Here is a 14,331-nt window from a genome sequence, read left to right on the forward strand (position 1 = left end):
GTAGGTGGTTCCACAATTAAATACATTTAAATTGATATGTTTTTTTTATGTTGAATTATTGAGAGTAATCAAAATCTAAAATGTATAAAGCCTGTCTAATTACTGTACCCTATCAATAAAGACAAAACGCCCAACAAAATATCTTATCCATTAGTGTAGATTTTCGTCTTACACAAACATTAAATTCCCATTGACAATGAATGGAGAATTTACGTCATATGTGGACGAGCAAATCGACATGTTACGTCATGATGATGTACGATGATAAGAGTGCCCCTCACTTCACACAGGTTTTCTATAATGTACACTTTTTCAGTGTATATAACAGTGAATATGATTTATTTTATTTTGCATAGAAATGTATATCTGTATGTCTTGGAGGACCCTTATAAGTCTTAGTGCTTTTTTCTGGTTTTATCCTCTTAACAGATTTTGTATTTCCTTGGGTCATTCTACAAACAAAGTTTTATCATATATAATATTGCTCCACGACAAACCACAAAGTCTGTCAAGATGTACTGGTCCATGTTAAACACAGGGTTAGGGTCCTTGAGGACTTGATCATCAAATGTGACTGTGGCTGTGACAAATGTGGTTTAAAGTGTGGCACTGTCTGGACCCTCCATGAGTCCTGAGTACAGAGTAGGTGGTAAAATAATCACTTATCCAGCCATTCAGACTGCACAAGTTGTGTATCCGGGTTTACTAAATGACTTGCATGCTCTTGTCTTAAATGTCAAGTTTAACAAAAAAAAAGTGCAATCCTCGCTTTCTTGATTACATTGTCAATTTTAAAAACATATGGCTGAAATCGTTGTTAACCCATTACAACTGTGAAGGCATCTGTGTCCTTTTAGAGTTTAACCACAACCATGCTGTTTTCGTGCTCACACCCAGACACCCAGGCATCCAGCCAGCCACCCACCCACCCACACACACACATAGTCACTTAAGGAAGTGGTTGCACCACTTAAAAAAAAAGTACGATATTACATGAAAATGTATAATATCGTTGCCGTCGTAAAAATCGTAAATTAATGCCCTACTTGATTTTACTACAGCATCACACAAGAGCGTCAAAAGTAGCAGATCCGCAAGCTCGAAACGCGGCGTGGCACATTTTGAGCTTGTAGATCTGCTACTTTTGCTGCTTTTAAATTGGAATCCTGGTCCCGGGCGGCTGGCGTAGCTGTCTGGGCACCTTGGCTGGTGGTCAAGTCTGGCAGTGTGCCGCGGGTTCGACTCACGATCCCGACGGCCTTAACTGCGTGTCACCCACCCCCCCCCCCCCCCCCCCCCCCCCTAAACTCTCTCCCCGTTTCCTGTCAAGACTACTTTCATCTATCCCTCTATCAATAAGAAAGACAAAAGGTGAAGGCCAAAAAATATATCTTAAATTGGAATCCTGAAAATAAATAGTTTGGAGGATACATTTCCGGCAATTACATTACATTACCTTCCAATCAAATTAGCACACATAAATGACTAGTTGACACCTCTTTTGGGGCTTTTATGGCTTTATTGATAGGACAGTAGACTGACTGGAAATGGGGAGAGAGATGGGAAGTGACACGCAGCAAAGGTCATCAGGATTGGGATTCAAACCTGCGACACGCTGTCAGGCTGGCATTGCAGTCTAGGGTGCCTGAACCACCACGCCGGTGGCCCGGGCCAGCAGGGGTACCCCTGTTTATTATTGGAGGGAACATGTTCCCCCCCTCCTGCTTCCTATGCCCCTGTGAACTCATGTGTTAAGGCAGGGTTGTGTAATCAAGCAGTCCTACTCATGCGTTAAGGGTTGTGTAGTCAAGCAGTCCTACCCTGATGAACTCTGTGAGGGTGTTGTAGATGTAGGCTCCCCGTGGCAGGAAGAAGCAGCTTCCGGGGCTGAGATCATGGAAGAAGAACAGTTCTTGATCCTGTGGACAGAGACAGAAGGACGTGTTAATGACTTCACAGATACAAAGTGTCCACAAACTCCTCTCCACACAGCGGGGGAGCCACCTAATCAACACGCGTACTCACTGTACAAATATCAGCTGAACTGACAGGCCAGAAGGTTCGCAGTACTTCACACGCACGCACACACGTCTGGTCTGGTATGCAATCCATGTCCTCACAACAGCGTTGTGTGTTGTGTCCAAATGTGACTCATGACTTTGAGCCTTCTTCCCTCACTAGGTGGTCCATTTAGAAACCCCCTAAAGAACCCTGGTGGTCCCTGGACCCCACTTTGAGAACCACTGCTGTGGTTATAATAAAAAGGTACAAATCACTAATTGAAATCTAACAGAAATGACTATTGTTGGCTTGGGGCTGTGCCAGAGAACCATCTTTAACCACTCAAACCCTATAAACGATACTTTGTTGACTGGGGTCCCCCAGGATCTATACTAGTAGGCTCCTTACTTGTTTTAACTCTACATCAAATCTCTGAGTTGAAAATAGCTGCTCTACAAGGCAAGCTCACAACGTATCACGACACTTGAGCTTGTAGAGCTGCTATTTTTGCCTAATATGACATGGTTCCATGTGGGGCGGGAACCCCTTTTGGTGTTATAACCCTCCTAGACGGGAACCCCTCTTGGGGTTCTGTACAGTATTCAAAAATGTTAAATATTTGATGCTGCTATATAAATATTTGAAGTTTTTCAGAAAACTTAGGTCAGGATTTAGAAGTCTTTTTAGAAGCTGCCTCAATCCAAAATGGGTTAAAAGAACATGGCCCTCCTTACGGGCTTTCACCAAAGGAGGCCTTGGTTTGGGGGGTGATGGAAAGCATTTGAATCAGAGCTCCCATGGTGACAACAGATTCAGCCTGGGCAACCAGCTGAGTCAATTAATTAATCACATGTCATCAGTGGAGTGATAAGTGGAGGCCTCGCACCCTCAACCGGTGTCAAACCAGAGACATAATGTACGTAGACGCCACATTGCAGGCGCTATATCTGTGCAGTAAGATAAAAGTGGTATACAGTAGGGCATTCACAAAAGAAATCGATGCATCGATTTATCAATGTCATTAACAAAAGTCGATTCAGATTAGGAGAAGTCGGAAGTTAAAAAAAATCAGTCGATTCTGATTAGGAGAAGTCGAAAGTTAAAAAAATCAATTGTTTTCCCCATATCTTTTTTTTTTTTGCTCTGTGTGCGTGTGTACAGAATTCAAACTGTAGCATTGATTATTGTCATGGACAGAAGTAATTCTTTCCCTTTGCATACCGCACCGGAGCGCACTCGCCTATTAGTTTGCATTGCATTCAGAATGGGCCGCTAATTAAGAACCTAACTGCAGCAGGTGTCCCACTATTGACTGGCTGACTTTGAACTGCGCTGTGTCAGAGAAGTAACAGGTAGACGCGCGCAAACTTTATCCTCAAACGATACCCCCCCACCCCCACCTCCGTGCTGGAAATAAAACGTCTGGGTTTCCGAGGCTACATCCGTGCAATGACTGTCCTGTTTCTGGTTTAGCTTTGCGCGCAGGAGCGGCGGGATGCATGAATCTCTGTCTCCGGTCAGTGCGGGTTGTTGTTTATTTGCATGGCTCAGAAAATAAGTAACATGAGAACATTATCGAGTTGTTGAAGGAGGAGGAGAAGGTTCACGTTGTGAACGTGGAAGGTAATGCAGATTGTATTCTGATCTGATGATGTGCCAAACTGCTGCTGGCTGCTGTAATGTTAATATATAGACCTATGTCCTCTATATTGTGTTCTGAAGGTCAGGCTGCTGACTGCCACTAGTGTTAATGTTATATTTGACTATTTTGTATTGTGTTCTCGGGCCGCTGCGCTGCGCTGCTGTTGCGCACTGCTTTGTTTGACATGCTCCATATTTGAGCGTGCGCACTAGGGTTTAATACCGGGATCCCGGGCCTCCCGGGTACAGGGCACGCAATTTCCCGCCCGGGAAATGGCTTCGGGACCCGTCGTCCCGGAGGTTTTTTTTTTTCTTGTTATAAATTACACTAAAGGAGTTTGCACACATTGGACGTTCTTTCCCCTGATCTATGAGTGGTCAAATGTCCAATCTGAACCCTCCCATCATTTTCAAACATGTTTGATGATATTTATATGGAATTATGGATCACACTCGAGGGCTGCAACGGGAACGGGAGCCAGCGGGACCCAACGTAAATGTTGGCGGTGCGGGGGGTATTTAAATAGGCCTAACTGCGGGCGGGCAAGGGCGGTCAAGATAAAATCAGCGGGACTCCGCGAATCCTGCATCCTCCCGCAATTAACCAGATATAGAGTTTATATACACTTCTTCAGGCACGCTCCCAAAGCTGCTGCACCTGTCAATCATTAGTAGCCTAATCAGTCACTCTGTGAGAATTGTGTGTTTTACCGACGGAGCGAGGAGGAGTTTCCTTTCCCCGTGATGGACATTGTCACTTCTAAACCCCTTTTTGCTTTTGCCTGCATGTGTGCGTGACTGCGTCACTCAGCAATAACGTGAAATGGAACACAAACAAAGATGAGTAGGCTACAATTTGTTTTATAATAACCACCAGCACGCAGCGTCTCTCTCTCTCTCTCCCCCCCTCTCTCTCCCCCCCAATATAATAATGTTGTGCACTGGGGCGGCTGTGGCTCAAGAGGTAGAGCAGGTCGTCCAATGATCCATGGGTCGGCGGTTCGAATCCCGGCTCCTCCTGGCTACATGTCGAAGTGTCCTTGTCCACTGAACCCCAAATTGCTCCCGATGTGCTGGTTGGTACCTTGCATGGCTTCCGCCGCAATCGGTGTATGAATGTGTGTGTGAATGGGTGAATGTAATGCACAATCTATGTAAAGCGCCTTGGATAAAGGCGCTATATAAATGCACCATTTACCATTTACCATTTACTGGCCGTGCTGGCTATTTTAACACCCAATCGGACTTTTCATAAAGTACAAAGCGGGATGATCACATTCTCAACATTCATTTTGGTGGGCACTTTTTTTCTTTTTTTTCCTGACGGGAGCCCGGGAATTAAAATGAGCCAAATCCGGGAAAATATTAAACCCTAGCACGCACCTCCACCCCCCAACCCCCCCCCCCCCCCCCCCCCGTCATAAAACGATGCATCGACTCAACTTCGACTTTACTGTCTGACAAGTCGATATTGTAGTATGGAACAGTCTTCCAAGTGATATTTGTATCACCAACAAAAAGCCTGTTTAGTAGGGATTCCGATCATTTGAGTTTGAGACATACCGATCTTTCCCGATCCGATCTTTATATTTTTATATAACACTTATGTGATATCACAATAGCAAATATCCTAATGTATGTCACTCTAGTGTAGTCTGTTGTGTTGCCTTTCAATTATTGAAAGGCAAAAGGTCACTATACTTTTATTAGAATGACTGTCATTGTGTTTCTTTTTCTTTCTATGACAGCATGGAATCATAGCAAAATAATGATGTATTGGTTAATTAGAGTGAATACAGTTTTACAGCTTATAGAACTGAAGTCAAGTTAAAAGTATCTCTCTGAATGAGTATATCTCTCATTCAGAGAGAGTACTACAGACACCTATGCCATCATGCATAGCCGGGAGTTGCATTTCCTTTGTTTTCATTATAGGTGTCTTTCACACCTCTGAGTGTGACTAGTCTTTGTTTGATGATCTCTGACTGGGACCAGAAGGAAAACAACCATAACAGTTTTTACAAAATGTCATTGCTTATACATCTTTCTTTGAGATTTACATTAGACAATTAAAAATCCGATCTTTTCTCTCCGATTCCGATCTTTTGAACATCATGAGATCGGAGCCGATTTCCGATCACCCGATCCGATCGGGACAACCCTACTGTTTAGACTTCATACTGTACACTCAAAACACACAATAACATAATTTTTATAAACCAGATTGATAGTGCTACTTTTTTAAATATATTGTATGTTATCTCTTTTTATGTGATACTTGACCTCGTTTTTTGTTTGTTTTCATTTTACATCATTTAGCGTTTTCTTCAAAACACACGTTTTGCACAACTTTTGAATAAATCTCACACAAATCGGTACACATTATCTCTGAAGTCATGTGATCAAAATGTTTAATCTACAGGGCTCTTCAACTGGCGGCCCACGGGCCAAATGCGGCCCGTGGAGCGCCCCCTAGTGGCCCTTGGAAAAACTTTAAGAGAGAAAGTTACAGGTATGATGTGTGCGATATATAAAGTGCTAGATTATCATAATGACAGTAATCCTAAATTATATTCTATCATATTCAAGGGCGTTTGGAGAGAAATTAGACACTCCTGCAGTGTGTGTGTGTGTGTGTGTGTGTGTCAGTGTGTGTGCTCGTTGACGCTCGTTCTGTCAAATAGGTCTATTCTAAGGTATAGCATATACTTGTATAGACATATCACCCTGTGCTCATACTGTGCACACATGTATTAGTCTACATAAATCTACACAAAAAAATCTACACAAATGCATTTTGTGTTTGAACACAAAATGCATTTGTAGAATAAAAAAAAATCATTCTACAGTTGTGGCCCCGGACCTAATCTAGTTGAATACCCCTGATCTACAAGCACATTGAAATACAGGTGTGCCTTTCGGCTATTTTTATATAAACGTTATAAACGTTTGAAAGCCAGTGCACTAATAATAATACTCACTTTTCCGATCTTGCGGTGGTCTCTGTTCTTGGCCTCTTCCTGGAAGCGTTCCCACTCCTTGAGCATCTTGGAGTCGGGGAAGGAGATCCCATAGATCCTCTGCAGGGTCTCCATGTCAGAACGCCCCTCCCAGTAGGTAGAGGAGTTCTGGTGATGACACACATGGTAAAACCGCAAAACCATCAGTGTCATTTTAGTTTTTAGTCCGGACCGGGGATATATATAATACAAAGTCGGGGTGTGGGCTGTGTTATTTACTGTATAGGCTCGTTTGTCAGCCTTTTGGTTTCATAATCATCTCATGTATAATCATTTGGCCTTTTGCATTTAGTCCTTTGTACATGTACCATCTGCAATGTCCCTCACTGCTCCCTGTGGCACTGGCAGAAGTCAGAAAATAAACCGTCCACTTGTAGCACTCCTCTCATCCATGTGTCATTCAAGGCATAGAAATATTTCACAGGCTTTTAAAGTGCGTTGCACTGACTAAAAGGTACCAAAAAACCTACATCACAAAGCACACATGCACAGACACCAGGAGTACGCACTGTACTTCTATTTCACTTGGTCTCTGGCTGTCCTAATTGTTGATGCTCCAAAATAGAGCAGAGCTCTGAAAGACCACAGTCTGATGACATGCATGTCTGACGCTTTCAATGTGTCAGGGCCTTTATATTCTTCTGTTCACTCTATAACTTGAGGGAATATGCACAGCATCTGATATTGTGCATGTTGGCTCACTGGACAGACAGACGGACGGACGGATGGACGGACGGACGGACAGAGAGAAGGTCCAAACCTTTGGCATGGTTCCTCAGAGGCAAGGCATCTATAGGGGGGTCGGTCCGTCTGTCTGTGTATGTGTGTCAGTGTCTGGAGCTAGTCCCACAAACCGCTGGACCAATCAGCGCTACATTTCTTGTGCCTCTGATTGGGGGGAAACCGTGCCCATATTTGAAGTCATATCTCATAGATACTGTATGTTATGATACCTGACCTACACACACACACACACACACAGCATTAACACATTTTTACACAGAACGACAAAAAAGCCCCATGTCAGATTTTACATAGCATGCTGCCATTCCAGAATCAGAAGTGTGCCACTAGACTAGAGCATCCACATCTAGTGATATTTGTTTCTAAACACAGTCCTTCTAACTACAGCAGAGCACATTCACAGACACTCCAGGACAACTGTGTAAGCCTGTACAAATAGCCTGTAAACACAGTAACTAATCACAGTGACTGTAATCATAGTGACACATGAATGTGTTTGTGTGATCAGAAATACTCTGAAGGAGACATTCCTTGGGTGGTAAAGTGCCTGCCCACCACCGCAGAGGTTGAGGGTTCGAATCCACCGTGGTGCATCCGGCTTTGTTAGGCATCTGTGCGAACACATTTGGCCCATGTTCGGGGGAGGGAAGCCAGGCAGGGAGGGTGAGGAGAGCAGACCATATCACACCCATCTTCCCAAGTCAACTGTGCCTTTTACATGGATGTCAATTTGACTCTGCGACTACATGTGCTGTTTAACCACTTAAACCTGCTACTCTTAGTAAAATGGACCTGGGTTTCAACTGTACTTAGCAAGCTTTGTTTTCCCTCTACACCAAATTTGTTGAAGATAGATCTGCTATTTTCGGCAAATGTTCCCCCGCAGAATAGGGATGCCGAGGCTCGAGTGCTTAACAGCAGAACAACAGCGCTCTCCAATTCCATGTCTGTACTACTTAATGTAAAAGAGGCTAATGACTATAGCACTGAATATTGCCCACATAGTCTACAGTATACTGAATCCTAGATTATATGTTGTATTGAACGTACATGTTGTACTTGCTTGTAAACATGTAATAATTGGCATAGATGGGGGGAATTATCGTGTAGTACAGCGTGCTAGATGCCAGCATGTTAATTCCATGCTGGACATCATCTGTTAAATATCCTTTTTGTTGTTGTTGCTTAGGAACAGTAGATACTGGTCACACAGATTTCTGACCAACTGGTGTGACTTGGAACCGAGTTCTGGGGCAGTATAAAGCCCAACACACACCGTCTGTGAAGCGGGTGCGCAGCCACGCCCACGGATTCCTGGATGGAGGCCGCGTGGCAACGCCTGGAAAATAGAACAGCGGCGTATCGGAGCATCAGGCGAGGTGTGAACACGCGCCAGCGCGCGTCTGACGCCGCCGGGGTGGGATAGGTTCATTGAAAATAACGGAGGCGGCTGTTTTGACGGGCGGTGTTCACAGACGGTGTGTGTTGGGCTTCAAACACCTTTCTTTTCTTTCTTTCTTCGATTCAGCAAGTACATTTCAAGCACAACTCAATACAAAAACTTTCTGAATCTAAACAAAGGTCTTGTTCGTTTGGAGTGCGTTCCCGACACATTCAATGCCAGAATAAATTATCGTTTAATTCACCCAATGCCACAATATTTCTTATGTCTTATTTTGAAGGCGAAAATCTCACGGGCCAGAAACCGGAAGTAAAAGTGGCTATGTAATTAAAATGTCTACCACAATGTTATTTTAATTCATCCATAACAAACGCTATCATCAACGCTTCAGTTATATAGAATGAGTTAAAACAAGTCAACGTTGGAGCATAATCGCTGGGCAGTTTAATTTGTCAACGTAGAGTGGTTCAAAAGACAACCCAGTCTCATTCACTTACCTTGTAGATCTTCATGGCTTTAATCTTTCCAGTGTGTCTGACATGGGGTCCCCTGCACAGGTCAATCAAAGGTCCGCACCTGTAGATTGTGAAAAATTCTATTAGAAATGGCAGTTCCACTGTGCGGAAACAATTAAATCATGTGTTCTCTGGATTAAATCAAGCCATCTCAGTAATATCACTGACTCACTAACCTGTAGACAGTGGTAGTGGGTGTGGTGACTTTCTCGTTCAGAATGCGACACTTGAATGTGTTGTACTAAAAGACAAATGGCTCACATTAAGAGACATTCCGAGTAGAGGAATGCCATCATAGGCAAAGAATTATATAAAAAATATATTGTTTTTCATTTCAATATCATATTGTTCTGGATTCCTTACACATTTTGAATGGCATCATAGGCAAAAAATTGTTTGTGACTACATCATCATCATCTTTTATTTGTATGCTTTGATAATATACAGACTTTATACATTCTCTTCTGTTCCCATTTCTTGATTGCATTGCATATATTTTTATTTGCACCATTGTTTCATTCCATTTCCATGTCCGTGAAGCACTTTGTAAATTTGTTTTTTTAAAGTGCTATATAATGTTCATTATTATTATCCATTATTATAAGAGATGGAAGTAATGTCATATTTTATTCCAAAGATTTCCAGAGCATTGCAGGAACCGGACAGGTTGTGCAAGAATGGGTTTCTCACCTTAAACATCTTCAGAAGTGTCTCCTTGCTGACCTCCAGCCTCTCGAAAGCCTGTTTGTCCTTCACCACGGCCTTACACAGTGTCTCCAGGTCCCCAAATTCATTGCTGGACACACTCCTAGAACAACATATAACATATTGTCGCTGTCGCGAAGAAATATCTTATCTCCATATTTTAACTGTTTTTGCCCGTAAATGAACACCCTTTTTGATCAGACTATAGCGTCACACAAAAACATCAAAAGTAGGCTGGGCCGTGGCTCAGCAGTCCAGGCACCTTGGCCGGTAGTCCATGTCTAGCAGTGTGCCGCGGGTTCGACTCCCGATCCCGACGGCCTTTACTGCATGTCACCCCCCCCTCCCCCCCCATCTCTCTCCCCATTTCCTGTCAGCCTACTGTCTGTCCCTCTATAAAAAAATATAAAATAAAGGCGAAAGCCAAAAAAACTAAAAAGTAGTAGGCTTGAAATGTGGTGCCAAGTGAAGCTTGTTGATGTGCTACTTTTGAATTTGAATTCTGAAAGGTAACAGTTTTTGGACATATGAGGTTTCTACCCGACAGAGACAATATACTCTGATTCTGCAAACTATATGTTTGCTAAATTATATAAATTAATTCTGTGGAAAAGGAAAGTGGAAACAACAGCATCAACTGGGATAAATACGCGTTAATTACAGTAAATAACTCAATAAATGAGACCTGCAGGTTTTGCAGTCGGACCAGAATTCTGCACTGACCAGGTTCTTCTAATAATCCACTCCTGGTCTGCAGCCCTGCTAAAACATCATTGGGCACACAGTGTGCTCTGCATGAGACACACACTCACCATCCTGTGTTTAGTATCTCACTTAGCAGTCAAGAAAATGCTTATGCCTGATTTATCCTTAGTTGTGCGCCGGCATTGCGCATCACCAGAAATAGGCGATCTACAAGCTCACAACATGTCACAGAGCGTCGGGTTGTGAGTATAACTCAGGCTTTATGGTGATTGTACTTTGCTTACGTGTGCTCATCCATGTACATGTCATAGTAGAAGCCATTCTCAATGGGGGGTCCATAACATAAGCAGCCTCCATAGTAACACTCCATTGCTTCCCCCAGGATGTGAGCACTGGAGTGCCAGTATACCTGAAAGACGAAAAAAAATGACACTGTCAAATTAGATGATGCTCCTCATGTTAAAATGGATGCAATTACCTAGTTAGTTGGAATTGTGTTATTTAACACAGAAACGTCACTGCTGAAATAAATTCAATTATTTCACTGAAAACTGTAATAAATAAATTGAAAGGTCACTCAGATTGTTCAGCTGGAGCACACTGGAATATGTTCTCTAACATTCATCCAAAAGAGAGTGAATAGAGACAAGGACTATTAGTATAATAGAGCCCTTTTTATGTGGTACGAGCTCTTATTCGGTGAACTACAGAGGAGTGCCATTTACGGTTGATTTTAATTGGAGGGCCACAGAGTGATTTCCTCCTAAAAACGCACGCACGCACGCACGCACGCACGCACGCACGCACGCACGCACGCACGCACGCACGCACGCACGCTTAACATTGTTATTAAGCTACACAACACATTTTCACTGCCCACTTCTCACCAAAGCACTGCGTCAGTCCTACTCACCGCCTGGGCATCCTCGTTGTCAAAGCGGAGAATCTCCAGAGAGCAGTTTTTCTCCAAAGGTCTGTCCAGGTCCCACAGCTCCCCACTCACCCGAGAAATCACTGCGTTGTCGGCAAGGCCCTGACTAATCGACAAAACACATTAGTGTCTGAAAGAGCTTTTTGTTGTGGGAGTATTTGCTACAGTACATTTTGCAGATGTATTGTACGTAGAATTTTGTTCTCTGCATTTACCCATCCTAACTATTAGGAGCAGTGGCTATATCATTAACACAAGATGGGGGGGGGGATTAGTTAGAATGTAGACAGATGCCAGGTTCATTAATTTGACCTGGCATCCAATAGTGTCAATATACATATAATTTATCATTTATGTTTTGATAATTATACTTAGACTGATGCTAGGTTCACCTATGATCCTAGATTACACTGATTACACTGTCTCTATTAAAGCATGCCATAAGGAAGATCCTAAGTGGTCTATAACTTGAGTTATTGGTAAAATAACAGCAGGGTGGCGGCCATTTTGAAAAATGGCTGCAATGGTCACAGGACAAATCTAAATAGTACCAGTGTATTCCTCATCCTTGAAAATGTAAATTAGTCACCAGAATCAAGATCCTAGGTGGTCTAGAACCTGAATTTGTAAAATAACAGCAGGTGATGGCCATTTTGGAAAATGGCTGTCATGGTCACCACAGGACAAATCTGCGATGGCCCTATAGCCAAAAATGTTCCTTATGGCATGCTCTAACTGTGTGCCAAATTTCATACATTTATCGTAAAGTGGAGGCGCTACAGGCAATAATCGCACGATTATTGCCTGTAGCGCCTCCGCTATATGCATTTGAGGTAGCCTACTGTATATGTTTACCTTGCTTACTTTAAGTAGCTCCGCATAAAGAGCGTCTGCTAAATTCCACAATTGTAAATTGTAATGCCCACTATAGATACAATAATGACTAGATAGAATGAACATCTAATTGTTACTAACAATCAAGACATTCTTGATTGATTGATGTAATAATTGAGTAAAAAATAAACAGCATGTGGTACAGTCAGACATTAAGATTAAGGCTAAAAGGGGACTTGTTTCCATTGTGGTCCTATGTATTCAATCAACAAAACATCTATTAGACAAAAAAAAACATATCCAGCAGGTGTCCTACAATACCTGATACCACAGGCTAGCTGGTAGGGGGTGCTGACCCAGGCCTGTCCCTCCACCTTGCGACCGTCCGGAAGCTCAATAGTGATTGGCTTTCCGTCCGCAGCTCTTCTCGCCTGCAGGGCATCGCTCTCCTTCTTCAGCTCCTCGTACATACTCAGTCGCTCTGCTATGTAGCCAGGCAATGGCTTCACCTGGGGACACAACACACGAGAATGAGTCTCACACACACACACACACACACACACACACACACACACACACACACACACACACACACACACACACACACACACACACACACACACACACACACACACACACACACACACACACACACACACACACACACACACACACACACACACACACACACACACACACACACACACACACACACACACACACACACACACGTTTCAACGCAAGTTTGAAAGGAGGAAGCTGAATCTGTCGGCAACTCCTATTACAATGTGTAGAGTTTGTTGTTAGTACTGTAAACAAAGACGGTGCACCCAGAGGCAAATTCAAAGGAAAACATTTTTATCTTAATTTTTTTTGGGCCGATGGGTTCCCAGGTTGAGGTCGAACTGATCTTCATTGGTCAGTTTGAACGTAACTTTACTGTTCTGGTCAATAAACTCTGTTGTGTGACAACAGAGTTTAGAACCTCTAGAACCTCTTCTTATACGCAAAATCTAATCAAAAGCATAATTAACAGTGGTGTAAGTAATGTTTATTATTATAATTATTCCTGATTGGATGAAATGGGCAACCCACCTGAAAAGGTATTTTATGATTATTAACAGCTTGGACGCCAGAAGGCGGCAGATCTTTAGCTTTAGGTGCCAAAATCATCTTTAACATGAGCACAGATGGGGCGGTCGTTGTTTTTATTCAAAGGCTCATTTAGCCTAAATACCGGTATCTGAGGCTGTTTTTTTGGGTTTTTTTTTACCACCCACACACACACACACACACACACACACACACACACACACACACACACACACACACACACACACACACACACACACACACACACACACACACACACACACACACACACACACACACACACACACACACACACACACACACACACACACACACACACACACACACACACACACACACACACACACACACACACACACACACACACACACACACACACACACACACACACACACACACACACACAAAGCACCTTTAATTGCTAAATAGCTAAAATAGCGACATGCCGACTGCTGAGAGCTTGTAGATCTGCTATTTTCAATATTTATCATACAAGGAATTATATGGGGATTATTTGGTTAATATGAACACAAGCAAGCAGTTGGTGGATGTAGAGAAGGATTCTATGTGATGGTGTAGTAGTTGAAACCCACTTTTTTTCCACCTCCGGCTTCCTGTCCTTTATTGTCCTTATTGTCCTTCTTTTCCTTCTTGCCCTTGTCAGCTGGCTTGTCACCTGGCCTGGCATTAGGGATCACCACCTGTTAAGAGCACGTGCAT

General features: G+C 43.1%; 1 protein-coding gene across 1 annotated transcript in view; it reads right to left on the reverse strand.

Moving 5' to 3' along the window:
• Positions 1–14,331, reverse strand: part of tars3 (threonyl-tRNA synthetase 3) — a 30,798-nt gene that overhangs the window by 13,324 nt on the left and 3,143 nt on the right. The window contains exons 2-10 of the mRNA XM_079496535.1: positions 14,205–14,312; positions 12,820–13,007; positions 11,647–11,770; positions 11,018–11,142; positions 10,014–10,131; positions 9,500–9,564; positions 9,306–9,384; positions 6,624–6,770; positions 1,821–1,919 (exon numbers count right to left, since the gene is read on the reverse strand). Of these exons, the coding sequence (XP_079352661.1) occupies positions 1,821–1,919; positions 6,624–6,770; positions 9,306–9,384; positions 9,500–9,564; positions 10,014–10,131; positions 11,018–11,142; positions 11,647–11,770; positions 12,820–13,007; positions 14,205–14,312 (1,053 nt within the window). The remainder of the gene's footprint in view (positions 1–1,820; positions 1,920–6,623; positions 6,771–9,305; positions 9,385–9,499; positions 9,565–10,013; positions 10,132–11,017; positions 11,143–11,646; positions 11,771–12,819; positions 13,008–14,204; positions 14,313–14,331) is intronic.

Source organism: Electrona antarctica (assembly GCF_951216825.1).
Source record: "Electrona antarctica genome assembly, chromosome: 3".
Lineage (NCBI taxonomy): Eukaryota > Metazoa > Chordata > Actinopteri > Myctophiformes > Myctophidae > Electrona > Electrona antarctica.